At 39.2% G+C, this 14,429-nt stretch overlaps 1 protein-coding gene, 1 long non-coding RNA gene and 1 pseudogene across 5 annotated transcripts in view; 2 read left to right on the top strand and 1 right to left on the bottom strand.

Moving 5' to 3' along the window:
- The window catches only part of CDKAL1 (CDKAL1 threonylcarbamoyladenosine tRNA methylthiotransferase), a 616,068-nt gene that overhangs the window by 96,379 nt on the left and 505,260 nt on the right, over positions 1-14,429 (top strand). For all 4 annotated transcript variants that reach the window (XM_019734280.3, XM_019734279.3, XM_074335173.2 and 1 more), the window contains exon 5: positions 14,223-14,307. In XM_019734280.3, coding sequence (XP_019589839.3) covers positions 14,223-14,307 — 85 coding nt within the window. The remainder of the gene's footprint in view (positions 1-14,222; positions 14,308-14,429) is intronic.
- The window catches only part of LOC141572138 (uncharacterized), an 87,023-nt gene that overhangs the window by 46,560 nt on the left and 26,034 nt on the right, over positions 1-14,429 (bottom strand). The gene's annotated exons all lie outside the window — the stretch shown is intronic.
- On the top strand, positions 915-1,184 carry LOC109448704 (prothymosin alpha pseudogene; annotated as a pseudogene).

Below are 14,429 nucleotides of genomic sequence, written 5' to 3'. Positions count from 1 at the left end.
CTCTTTGTGACTACTTATTCTTTGTCTCAAATTGGTAAAACATATTGGTAATTTTAGAAAGTTTGGTATTCTCTTATTGGGATATTGTTTATTAATATCCATTAACTAATTGAACAACAATTATTGGATGCCTAGTAGGAATACAGCTGGTGCATTTTGTATCTTTCCAGGTATCATATTCAAAATGTTGATCATTGGTGTGGAATGGACACTGGTTTTAAACTACTTCACTCACATTCAGTTTCATTATTTCATTCATAGATGATACTATTCTTAGCACTTTGAAGTCTAGCAAACCTATGCCTAGTCTATAGCTTTATTTTTGACTTGGATCTTTTCTCCCTTGGCAGTGTCCTATGGATCTTTTTGTTTTGATTACCAATTGGTAATTGTTTTGATCCAGTAAGTTTGCTGGGTCAAATCCAGAGGTTTTTTTGTATTAGAGATGATATTCGGGAGATAATCTAAACTTCCCTTTAAGGAGATATTTCTGTACTCTAGAATCGGTCCTGGAAATGTACCATTCCTAGAAGATGACTTGAGTTATTGATTTGTGCTAAATAATTGAAGGTTGTATATAATCTGAACAGATACCAGATGTTTAGCAAATTTACTAGTGAGTGGTTTCTTGGTGCTTATGATATGCTCCTTGGCTAAATAGAACTCTTTTCAGTATATCATTTTAAAAATATTTGAGACAGGAAGGAAGTTTTCCATGGAATACGTGAATTTAAGGATACAACTGGACTGGCGCTCTGAAAAGTCCGCTCTGCATTGTCCTGGGTCTGGCTCCCTACTCACTGCAGCCACCTCCTGAGCGTGTCTCCTCTGCTGATCTGCTCTCAGGTTTTTTGCTAAAGTCCCCAAGCTCTGACTTTCTTTTTAATCTGTGCATTGGATCACTGATGCACACTATGTCAGATGTGGCTGTGGACACCAGCTCTGAGATCTCCACCACGGACTTAAAGGAGAAGAAGGAAGTTGTGGAGGAGGCGGAGAGTGGAAGAGACTTACCTGCTAATGGGAACGCTAATGAGGAAAACGGAACAAAGAAGAGAAAGATGGTGATGTGAAGGGAGAGAATGGAGATGGAGATGAGGAGGCTGAGGCAGCTTTGGGCAGATGGGCCACTGAAGATGATAGATGTTGACACCAAAAAGTAGAAGATCGATGAGGATGATTAGGCAGCAAAAAAGGAAGAAGGTAAATTAACCCAAAACAAACAAACAAAAGGCCGCTGTGACTCGTTCCCTTCCCACCTCAGACTCTAAACAATCTAAACGTGGTCACCTTCTGGTGCAGAGGCCAGCTCAGCTGCCCACTGAACAGAGCCACCCACAGACGACACACGCTCGACCAACACTGCAGTGTGAATTTGTAACAGTTGAGGACCAAACCTTCCAAGGCCTTGCCTTTTTTCTTTAAAGTACTTTAAAGAGGAACATTTATATTTTTAATTTACATTTTATATTTTTGTACGTATTGTTAGGGGCAGCCATTTTTAATGATCTCCAGTGACCAAACCAGCCTTTGGAGCAATCACTGTCCTACTTCTGACTCTGCGTGTGGTGTGACCACGTTCATTATATTCTCAAAGGAGGAAAAAAACAACAACACCTTGTAAAAAAAGCAAAAGCAACAACAATAACGACACAGTCTTATTCCCAGCACGCCCATAACTTTTTGTGTATGTACTTAGCTGTATTATAAGTAGTTGGTTTTATGAGATGGCTAAGAGGGTCATAGATAAAAGTTTTGTTTTTTTTCTTTTTTTGTCTTGGAAGTTGCTGTTTATTTATTTTTTGGTTTGTTTGATATATGTGTGAAACAATAAGAAATTTTATTTTGCTGAGTTCTAAAAAAAAAAGGATACAATTGTATTTTTTAACAATTCTTTTTTTATATGTGTGTAGTAAATTCTCAATAATGACTTATTTTCTATCTTACCAAAATATAGTTTCAAATAGCTGCCAATAGTATATATCTTGTTCACCTAGTTTTCAATTATCCATATATGTAGATTTCCTTTGTTTCCTTGACAGTTTTCTCAGTTGCCTTAATGGCAACCATCCGGAAGCAGGAGACTATTGCAGTGCTCTAGGTGAGATGTAGCGTTTGGTGGCAGTGGAGATAAAGAGCAGACATTTTCACGTTACTTCGGAGGTAAAATCCTTTGGGAGATGTTGGATTTGTTGTAGGAGATGGTGAAGTGAAAGGAATGATTAAAGATAACCCCTGGTTTCACCATTTGGGTAAATGTGCCATTTATGGAGATGAGAAAGACTGGAAGAGGTAAGGTTTAGTCATTTGCCTTTTGGCTCTGAGATTCAGTGTCCTGACTTTCTCTGCCTTCTGTGTTACATGGGACTGCACTTTATAGTCTTACTTACCTTTTGGCTTTTGTGGGGAGATTTGGCCAACAGGAGACACTGATGGAAGACTGAGGGATAGGAGTGGGGAGAAGGTAGGGTATTTTCCTCCCTCTCTTTTTGCTCTGGTTCGTGTCTCAGGAAGTGGCAGTTTCATTCCTGTGGTTTCATTTCCTATCAGACAGCTCCTCCTTTGTCGTCCTGGCTCCTGATGGGCAGCGCCAGAAATCGCTCTAGAACCTGCCAGATGATCACAGCTTCTGGGCTCTCTAGCCCTTAGGCTGGTCATGGTTTCCTGCTGTTACTCATCTTGGGATTGCTTCACCATTCCTCATTTGGTGTCTTGGCTTTTTCTTCACCCATCTAACCACATTTTTGTATTAATTTTTCATTATTTTAATGCCTAGACTGGTTTCTGTCTTCCTAATTGGAACCTTATGAAAATTTGAGAGTTCAGTTTGGAAATGATTTGTGTCAAGTTTAATATTTCTTTTGTGCATTGCAGTGGAGATGTTATTAGGTGAGTTGGATAGTGAGCTCAGATAGATGTCCGAACTGAAAGTATAAATTTGGTATCATCTCTCTGCATAATTAGTATTCAGAACCATGAGAGAGGAATGGTTGCAATCATCTAGTGAATAGATGAGAAGGGAACCAACATCTAGGTCCTGAGGAACTAATTCAGGGAGTGCAGAAGGGGATGGATAAAGTAAAGAGGCTAGGGAGGTAAGAGGAAAATAGGGGAGGGATGCTGTTGATACTATAAAGAAAGGAGTGTTTAACAGCGTTGTGCTACTGTCTATGGCATTTAGTATCGGTTCCCATGATGAAAGTGGTTTCTAGAACTGGTGAGTGTTTGAAGGTCTTCACCAAAATGAAGATTGAATGAGAGGTAACAGCATGTAGAGCTGATACAAAGAAACAGTTCTTTTGAGATGTTTGACTATGAAAGGAAGTAAAGAAATGGGGAGATTACAGGATTACAGGAAGATTTAAGACACGCTATAGTTTTTACAGTTGCTTTTTTACTTTGAAAATACTTAATTTGGAATAGTTTCAAAAATAAGTTAGTTATACAAGGGAAAGTCTTTCTCTTACCTTGTCTCCCATCAATTCTATTCTTACTCCTTCCTCCCAATTTCTATCCATTGCTATTATTTGTTTCTTATATACATCCAAAGTCTTGTATACAGATAAAAGCAAATGTGGCTATGTATTCTAGATTTCCAGTGGTAGCATAGTGTATATATTTTGTAGTGTCTTATTCTTTTCTCTGAAAAATATGTCTGGAGATCTGTGTTACGACGTAGAGGTTATTCATTCCTTTTTATTGTTTTGTAAGCAGATTTACAGGAATCTCAATTCTGAATATACTAAAATGTCTTTCACCAGTCACCTTTCACTATTACAAATGCTGTTGCAATGAATGACCTTGCACATTTGCAAGTTTGTTTACAGTAGGGGAAATTCTTAGAACTTTTTGGTGAGAGGATATGCCTTTGCTGTTTGGTAGATGTTGTCACATTGCCTCCACAGGTGGTGGTCTTTACATTCCCACGAGCAAAGCTGGAGAGTGCTGCTTCCTCAAGTTCACAACAGCGCACTGTGTGTTTTTGACAACATAGGAAGTGAAAAATGGTGCAGTTTTTTTCCCTTGTGCAGCTGTGATTTTCATTTATTAGGAATGGAGTCGAACATCTTTTTGTATGTTCAAGAGCCATCTGTGTTTCTTTTTTTTTGGGAACTCTTTGCCCATTTTGTTTTCTTTTGGTTAGATTTTGATCTTCTCAGTTTTGGAGTTTTACCTACTATGTATGAGGGCCTAAAAGCTTGGTGTGGCAGGAACGTAGCATACAAGATGGGCGTGGTGAGCAGTGGCTTAGGGGAGAGGCGTGGCGACCAGATCAGGAAGAGCCCTCTAAAGTCCATTTAGTGTGTACATCGCGTCTTAGTTTATAAACCTATTTAAAATGTAGAAATGGAGATCCTGTTAGGGATTCTTTAGCTACAGTGACTTCTGAAGTAATTATATGTCAGGATCAACAGAGCAGTTTAATTTGGAAAAAGGACGGGGATATCAGCAATGTTCTCTTCTACATGGTCAATGAAGGGTCTGTCTTACACTCTGGTTTTGATTATTATCAGGCCTACTTAGCTATGTAATTACTTTCCAGTAGTTATTGGTAGAGTTTTTCCATCTATTCTCATTTAAAGGAGAAAAAACAAATGCTCTTTTCCCTTCCTACAGTGAACAGAACTCAAGCTGACCCATGTTTCTTCATTTGATTTCTGCGAAGCACCTGGCTGGATTACACTTTGCCTCCACTATCTGAAAGTAGAGCATTCCTGTGAAATCTTTCCAAAGCCGAAATGGCAGAAAACTAAGGAGCAGTTACCATTAATTTGTATGGAAAAATTTTTGATTTTTCTGAGACTCCAAAAGCAACCTACCGAATCATACCAAAGAACACCTAAAGTAACACTAACATACAGTAAAGGCGCTGCCATTTTAGATGCTCGGGTGCACGCAGTCTCTGTAATGGCTCATTTGCTGCAAAACACATGCTGAATGCTATTTTTGCTGTTTGCCTCTTTTTGGTGAAAATGAAAATCCTCTTTGAATTTTTTTGATTAGCGAAAACAGGTTTTCGTGTAGGTCTTTTGTACATGTGAAGTGGTGTAATGCAAACTTTCGAAAAGTGGGGGATACCTGTATTTTAAAAGCACAGACTTGTTCTGTGAGTAACCTCCAAGAGTAAGTGCTTCCCCTAGGAGCTCGTATGTTCTCCGTCACTCAGAGATGCACAGACAGTCCCCAGCACAATACGGTGGAGGACTGTCGTGGGCGGGACGACGAGCAAAGCAGCGGTCTCACACATGTTTGTGTCTTTCCACAATGTCAGACTTTATTAAAATAAAGCTATGGATCTAGTACTACTGACTCGGTTCACCACGGGCATTCACCAAGGCTCCAGTCAGAGGATAGCCTCCAATAGTCGCGGTAGAGCAGTTTCACATGAGGGTCACATAGGTTTGCAAGCACTAGGGTTAGGCACGGAAAACAGTCTTATGAAAGAAGGAGGAGAGAGACAGAGTCCGTTGTTCAGAGAGAGTCCCTACCCCTGGGGGTGTGTAGTGTTGGGTGTCAGGCCGGGCTGGTGAGAAGGTCAGAAGGCGAGGCTTCGAGCGCTCTTTCTGGGATGAGTGCACGTGCGGCTGTCAGCTCGTCGGTTGCAGCCTGAGCGATGAGCTGTCAAAGAGCTCTGATTTTATGCTCGAGACGGTCAGTGTACCCATCTGCAGTCCAGTAAAGCCATCCAAATGGTCACACCCCACCCTGCATCTGGAGTTATGTGGTTAGGGCCTCACTGGGTATGCCTTTCACGTGATGCTGTGGCATGACTGTCACTTTATGACTGACATAACTATCAGAATTACTAGAGTCCATCTTGTGTTTGTAATTAATGCTCTATACAAGGGTCATTTCTTGCTTGGAGTATTTCCAGCTGGGAACTGTAGGTGCTCTTTGTCAGTCTCTTATTTCTTCTGTCCTTTTGTCTCCTCTCCTACTGCTTCCTGTTTCTGTCCCCTTCTTCTTCTCATCCTTCCAACCCTCCAACCCTAGCTGGCTAAAGGGAGAGTACTTTCTCATGGATCGCTTCCATTGCTTTTGTAAAAAGGTTTTGAAAACATGGTTAGGCAATGCTGTGTTTTGCACCGTCCCTCTAAAGAACAATAAGTGAAATGTAGAAGAAAAAAATTAATCCATCAACCTGAATTTTATTATTAATTTTGCCTTTTATTGGTTTTAAGAAAATTATTATTCAAGATGCATCTTAAAGGTGCTTGTAAATTTTCTTATTGAAGCATATTCTAGTTTTTGTAGGCATTCAAGGATTTGTATTAACAGAGGTGCACACCCTGGGATGATTAAACGTAATGGACATTTGTTCTGTGGTAAACAACCCCCCAGCCCTCCCAAAACAAGCTGTTGGGTCAAAAACAAACTTTTTCCCCCCTCTTTGTTCTTAGTGAATTTTTATTTATATTGGTGTGCTTAATTGCCTTACCTAAATTTTTCGATTTACTGTTTTACGCATATGCTGCTCCTCTAGTTGACTTTCAAATGGAACAGTTGTGTAAGATAAATGTTTTGTTCTACTGAGTAGTGTTGATATGAGCCATGCCCATCTCTTGTATGATGCCATGATTATGCAGAAGACTGCAGGGGGAAGGGAAGGTCAGTTGTTGGCAGAGTCAGCCTGTGCTTTGGAGCAATGATCCAGCACTCATGCATTCTCCCTTTACTTGCACGTCTCTCACTGATGCTGAAGGCCAAGAACTGACATGTTCAAGATCTTGGAAATTTTGGAAAGAGCCAAACAGCTCCTTTTGAAGCCCGATCGTTAGTCTTTTTAGAAATATCATAAGGCAAACTCAAGGCCATGTAATACTTCTGTATTTTGTTTTTAGATATTCTCTGCATTATTTTTGATCAAGATGCAAAGAGCCACTAGTGAGGCATTCTAATTTCCTTAAATTTACAGTCCCTGGAGTCAGTTTGTCTGGATTTCTGATCTTGGCCCACACTTTTACTGTGTGATTTTAGGCAAGTTACTTTTCTAAGGCTTAGAGATTCCCCCTCTGTAAAACTGGAGTAACAAATTGGGAGGATTAAATGAAAACAAACAAACAAATCCAAATTTGACATGCTTGGCTCATTGCTGAGCACATGCTATGTATTCAGTAATGTTAGCTATTATCATTGCTAATCAGATTTTTATTACTTTAGATTTAAAAGTAACATGTTTTATATATATGAAGAAATAGTTTGGAAAGTAAATGTGTTTTGATTAAAACAAATATTAGTTTGTTTTTCTATCCTCACATTCAAAGTGGGTGATGTGTCAATGACCATCATTTTCTTGGTTCATTGAGTACAAAAAGGCTCTTAGCAGTGGGGAGAAAAGTCCCCTGGAAAATGTATATCAGGCCACTGTTTTCTTGATGGATCACAGCAGGAAAATAGTTTATGTTCTCACCTTAAAATGAAAGAACACTGTTGACTGACTCTCTAAGCTCTATGGAAAAGGAAACTTAAAAAAAATTACAAAGGCTTGATTAGTTTTCTTAAATGAAAAAGGCAACATATGCTTTTAAAAATTCAAAGAATACAGGAGAATATAAATTAAATATTAATGTTCCCTTTCTCAGGTTTAAACTTTATAAAATTATAAAAGTAATGTCCATGCAATTTAAAAGAAGAAAAGACGAATATAAAAGGTACACAAGAAGCCGGCCCGGTGGCTCAGGTGGTTAGAGCTCCATGCTCCTAACTCTGAAGGCTGCTGGTTCGATTCCCACATGGGCCAGTGGGCTGTCAAGCACAAGGTTGCTGGTTCAACTCCTGGAATCCTATAAGGGATGGTGGGCTCCGCCCCCTGCAACTAAGATTGAACATAGCACCTTGAGCTGAGCTGCCGCTGAGCTGCTGCTGAGCTGCTGCTGAGCCTCCGGATGGCTCAGTTGGTTGGAGCGCGTCCTCTCAACCACGAGGTTGCTGGTTCGACTCCCGCAAGGGATGGTGGGCTGCACCCCCTGCAAATTGCAACGGCAACTGCACCTGGAGCTGAGCTGCCCCCGCCACAACTCAGACTGAAGGGACAACAACTTGAAGCTGAACAGCACCCTCCGCAACTAAGATTGAAAGGATAACAACTTGACTTGGAAAACAAAAAGTCCTGGAAGTACACACTGTTCCCCAGTAAAGTCCTGTTCCCCTTCCCCAATAAAATCTTAAAAAAGAAAAAAAACGTACACAAATACTATATTGGAGGACGACTGAACCTTCCTCTCACTTCAAGGACAAGCACCTCAGATAATTTCATATATATGCTTCTAGACATTTTCTTTGTTTAGAACAGAATTTCTCTTTTTCTCTTTTCCGTTTTAAAACACAAATGAAATATAAGACTTACTCTTCTGCACCTTGCTCTTTTCACCTGAGAATATAACTGAGATTATTATAAATCAGCACTTGCGGATTTATCTTGCTTTTTAAACAGCTAAATGGTGTTTTTAGCTGCAGTCTCATAATTTATTTAACCAATCTCCTTCTAATGGATGTATAAGCTTTCTAGGTCTTTTGTTATGTCTGTAAATCTTCAGTAAGAATTAAAAAATGTATGTGTCTATATATGTGTGTATGTACGTGTGTGTGCATATATTGTGTGTATGTATATAAATATGCATGTTTGTGATGCAAGTATCCTACAACCACGTGTAGGAGAAATTCTGAAGCACATAAAATTGATAGCTGTTCTTACATTGCATTCTAATTTCATCAGTGTACACTGCTATCAGCTGAGGGAGAGGTTGGCAGTTTCCCCATTCCTTTGCTAGCGTTAGGTAGTATCTTACTTAATATTTTCCAATTTCATTTTGTGTTTTAAAAATTCAGTAAGATCAGTGTGTTTCAGGATAAATTCCAAATAGAGCAAAGATCTAAGTATGAAACGGTATGTGTAAGACATGGGTGAATTCCTGGGAGCAATCTGGGAGCAAAGGAAACTTTCTAATTATGACTCAAAATCCAGAAGCAATAAGAGGTTGATAAATTTGATATTTAAAATACAAAAGGTATGAAGAAATTATAAAAGAGTAAAATGACAAACTGGGAAAAAATACTATAACTTCTATCATAGACAATTAATATCTTCTCTGTATATAGTATCTTTATGTGTTAGTAAATTAAAATTTGAGATGGAAATGATTAGCCTTATAGAAAAGTGGGCAGAAGATATGAACAGATGGAAAACTGAAAAAAACCCTGCAAATGATCCTTAAACATATGAAAAGATGCTCAGCTCATTCCTATTAAGAGAAATGCACATTAAAACCTCACCTGGCATTCTGTTTCCCACCAAATTGACAACCATACACAGGTTGGATAGCACACTCTGTGGGCGATGCCGGGGACAGAGAGGCAAACTGATGCATTGCTCATGGGAGTACAAAGTGAGACACCCCTGATGGAGGAGAATTGGACAGTGTGCAATGAAATTACGTATGAATTTATTCTTTGACCCAACAATCCCACTTTTTTGGACTTGATTCCAAAGATAATCTGGGAAAAAATACAAGATGATATATGTACAGTGCTATTTGTTGCAGCACTATGGTGTGATCATGAAAGACTAAAGAATCAAATCTTGAGGTCTAGATTCCATCTGGCTAGCCTCAATTTCGTAGGCTTCCAAACCAGTCCTGATATCCCACCCAGCTCAGGCATTGGCAATATGTGGCTAATATGCCCATGAATTAACAGCGCTGTGGGCTAAATCTCAAAGTAGGTAGAATTCTTTTTTGGGTCCTCTCCAAGTCTGCATCCCCAAGGGTGGTTGGTGCCTTCTTCCTGCCTTTGTCTTCCTTGGTCCTTACTTGTCCGTCTACCTACCTAGTCCCTTCTTTCCCCTGAGGGCCCTTCTTTAATACCGATCCTCCCTCCCAGGCACTGGAGAACCTGACATGAATGCTCAGATTAAGGCAAGACCAAAAGGCCTTAATTCACCTTCTCAGATATTTAATCCAATAACCAAATCACCTATTAGTGGTAGTAAATTCAAACACATGTTTTATTTTGGGTGATCAAGTTCTGGAAAGGTAGGTCTTCTGGTATTTCTTGATTTTTCTAGATGGCGCCACTCTAAGGTAGACATGCTAAGCTGACTCTTTTCACCTGTTTCAAATGCATTTCACCCCACCCTGCCTCCCATGTTAATATTTGAAGTTAGGATGTATCTTAAAATTGGTAAGAACATGAATGTAATGCTGCACTCCTCTTGAAGAGCTGTTGCAAAGTAGGTAGTGTTTCTCATAGTTGATGGCATCTTAGCATTAGAACCCTGGCAATGTGTTCATAAGGGGGCAAAACACGTAGATCAGCATTCTTTATTGGCAAATAGCCATACCCGATTTATTTTTCTCCTCACTCCCCTTTTGTAGTGAGTTTGTTTTCTGTTTTACTTAGTAAGAAAGGGCTTTTGCTTGGTGATTGTGTTGGCACAGAGTAAGCAAATACTCAGAATTGAGAAAGGAAAATGAAAAAGTTTCGAAGGTCATATTATTATTTTTTTAAACAGTACTAACATGTATATGTATATCTTTCTTTTTTTTTTTCTTTTAAGATTTTATTGGGGAAGAGAAACAGGACTTTATTGGGGAACAGTGTGTACTTCCAGGACTTTTTCAAAGTCAAGTTGTTGTCCTTTCAATCTTAGTTGTGGAGGGTGCCGTTCAGCTCCAGGTCCAGTTGTCATTGCTAGTTGCAGGGGGCGCAGCCCACCATTCCTTGCGGGACTTGAGGAGTTGAACCGGTAACCTTGTGGTTGGGAGCCCACTGGCCCATGTGGGAATCGAACCGGCAGCCTTCAGAGTTCGGAGCACGGAGCTCCAACCACCTGAGCCACCAGGCCGGCCAACATATATCTTTCTTGAACTCTTAGTGTTTAACATAACTGATTACTCCTATTTCAAATGCTTTCTTCTCTGCATTTCTATTATAGCATGTTTCCTAGTTTTTATCCTCTTGATTTATTGGCTTTTCCTTTTCAGTGTCCTTCTCATCTCAACTTCTCGACCAGACCTTTGAATGATCCAGTGTTGTCTTCTACTTTTCTCTCTCTCCCCACCCCCATATCCTCTCCTTAGATGAACTCATCCATCCCTATAAATTCAGATATCTTCTATAGGGTTTTGATTCTCCCATTTGTGTCCCCAGCCTGAAAGACTCCCCTGAGCTTAGGTTTCATATACAAATGGCTGATCAGTATTTCTTGTTGGATATTTAATAGGGATCTCAAATATATATAGCGTGGCCAAAACAAAACAAAACAAAACAAAAAATCCCTTATTGGTTCTCTAGTCTCTAAATCTGATTCTTTCCAAACCCTCCCCATCTCAGTAAATGGCACCACAAACACCTGATGCTCAGGCCACAATCCTTCCCATGTGCTTAGGAATCCTACTTGATTACTTCTTGCATGACTCATTTAATCTTTCAGCAAGTTCTCTTGATTTTACCTCCAAAAAAGCTCTTTCTTCTGATCTTTGCAGATTCCTTCCCATTATTTAAGTCCCAATTCGGATTTGAACTTCTAAGGGAGACTGATTTTGGTCAGCAAACCCCCTAATTATTCTTTGTTGTCCATTTTCCTCATTTATTGTCTTAATATCATTGACGGGTACCTGAAGTTATCTTGCTTGTTTACCTGTTTTTTGTTTTTATCAGACTTCCGCCTTAAGACTGGAAACTTCTTGAGGGTAGAAACTCTTGTCATAGCCATATCCCAATTATGTAGAATGGAGCCTGGCATGTAGTAAATCCTCTGTGTTTTGGTTGTTGAGTGACTGATTTATGCTTGCAAGTAGAGCAATCTTTTGACAATACTGAATAAAATGCATTAACACAAAACTGAGTTCAGAAATATTGGATAAGAACCTGTGTTAACTGGAGAAGAGGCATCCTCTTTTGCGAGGTGGTTACTAAAAAATTAGGTAATTTTGTGGGCATTTTGGTGTATTCACAGGTTTCCTGTTGATTGCCACTACTGGGTTGCCAGCATAGTATTCACTTTAGTTTGAAAGTCAGTACATTCCAACATTGACAAAATTCCAGGCAAAGTGGGACGATTTGCCTTATTTATTGCTGAAATTCTCTTTGAGAGGGATTTTGTTGAAATATGGTAAGAGTTGTCTGATGGCTTTAAGGTGACTGAATAGAAGAATGTGCCGGGATACCAAGCGGGCATCTGGCACAGATAGTTCTGTCTTTGGTTTTTGTTTGTTTCAAATAAATCCACAGCCTCTCTCTATTTTTTTTATCATTAGCTAACAGACATCCATGACTTTTTCTCATCTGTATAATACATTGCTCATAGTTGTACTTCATCTTTCGAAAGTCAACATTTGTTCAGTAAATATTTAATGAGTATCCACCATGTACGTACGAAACACTGTAATAAGTGCTGGGGATATAGCTGTGAATAAGGTAATGTCTCAGCCTTCAATATTTGTTAAATAAATTGGTGACTTTCTTGAAGCTTATTTCAGAATATTAGTAGGGCCTTCCGAGCTTTAGGAGGTTGGTAGAGTGCCATATGCACGTGGCCTCACACCTTCTCTCTCTGTCGTCTTCCTTGTTGTGCCTACTTGCATGTTGTTTAGTGCTCCGTGGCTGTTTGAGTGTCTGTTCTGTGCCCCTGACTGGGTCAGGCCCTGCACATTCAGATGTTTTCTTCAGGATTTCTTAAATAGTCATAAAGACAGATGGAAAAATGAATTCTTTTAATATAGAATTGTGAAGTGCCAGAGTAGTCTACGCACAGTCGATGGGAGTGTGGAGAGGAGGCATCTAACAAACCCCCAGCTGAAACTAAGGGATGAGTAGGAGTTAGCCAGGTGGAGAGGCAGGTGAAGGGTTTATGAGTTGTCATTCCCTGAAGAAAATAAATGTATTTTAGGAAGATGAAATAGCACAAGCTTTAGGAATTCCAGGTGGTTTAGTGTGGCTGGAGGGAGAAATGAACATTGAAGTTGAGGGGGTGGCTCGATCTGTATAGGCCTTGAATACCAATGTTAAATCTTTGGAAGAGTTCAAGAGTACTATGCTCAGATTGACATTAGAGGAATATCTTTGGGGGCATTGTGGGGAATAGTTTGGAGAGAACTGGAAGAGGTAGATGAATACTCAGCATTTCTGAGTTTGAGCAGGGAAGCGACATAACTGAATTTGTTTTATAAAAGGCCACTCTGGCTGTTGGGTGGCACGCATATGGGAGAGTGTTAATGGGAGGAGTGAGACAAGTTAGGAGGCATCGTAGTATTCCGCTGATGCATAGTGATAAGGAGCTTCCCTTGCCTTTTTAATATTTCAAGAATTTTTGGGTCTTGCCTGTTTATAAAAATATTTTACCATTTTTGTAATAAAATGTTGGGGAAAAACGATTTTGCCAAGTTACTCCAGCTCTGATGTGCTCACCGTCTCTCTCATGTAGTACTCTCACTTGAAGCTACACTCTCAGGCAGAGGTTGTACACACAGACGTCCGTATGTCCTTTTAGTGGTTCATGTCTTTTGACCTTAGCATCTGTTCTTGTTGAAATACCATTGCAGGTGCTGCAGTTTTCAATTGTGATTTTCCTTTCCTTGTGGTAATCCTGTTTTAACGTGTACGTCCTTTTAGGCAGCAAGGTAAATGGGAATAGCATGAAGCACTTCAGGCATTCATAAGTTCATTTCAATAAACATGATGGGTTTGGTTGAGTTATTGCATTGCGCGTGAGTTTATTATGGTATATAACAATATTTAATCAAATTGTTGAGAGGAATAAAAGCCTCACTTTGAGGTAAACCTTTAATTTTTTCAAGGAAGAGAAATTATATTTTTAATAATTTTTCAAACTGAAGAATATTCAGTGTACGGTAATACATGTGCTTGAAAAATATTCACATGCAGCCCCAAAAGAGGGAATTAATTTCATATTCAGACGTTAAGATTAGGCCAGTTTCACTTTAGTTTTTGGAAGTTATTAAATATTCTCAGGTATTGAAAATATAGGAAGCAAATGCTGATCTATATTTTAAATGAAAAGATAATAGTACAGGTTATACATTTTAACATTAGTTCTCATGAATATTTCAATATAGCAATTATCTACCGTATTGTAATTGCTTGTTTACTTGACTCTCTGCTACCTCTGTCTGCTCTCCCCCACTAGTCCCAGTGCCCCTTGGATATTTTTGATGATTAAATGTGATACTTACTTTTCTTTTTCGTATTCATCTTTTTAATAGAAAATGCATCCGATGCAGATTTATGGCTCCTGAATAGTTGTACTGTAAAAAACCCTGCGGAAGACCACTTTAGAAACTCCATTAAGTAAGTAGAAGTTGATTTTTTTCTTATTTTTTATTTGTGAGGTAAGAGTTAATTTCAGGAAATTAGCTTTTAAAAGATTGATAATATAAATACGTACTCAGTATGTATCAAGAAGGTATGAG

This window comes from Rhinolophus sinicus, chromosome 14, assembly GCF_057876585.1.
Source record: "Rhinolophus sinicus isolate RSI-liver-muscle chromosome 14, RSI-T2T, whole genome shotgun sequence".
Lineage (NCBI taxonomy): Eukaryota > Metazoa > Chordata > Mammalia > Chiroptera > Rhinolophidae > Rhinolophus > Rhinolophus sinicus.
Note: the sequence above shows the minus strand (reverse complement) of the source record. Positions and strands in the feature narration are given on the sequence as shown.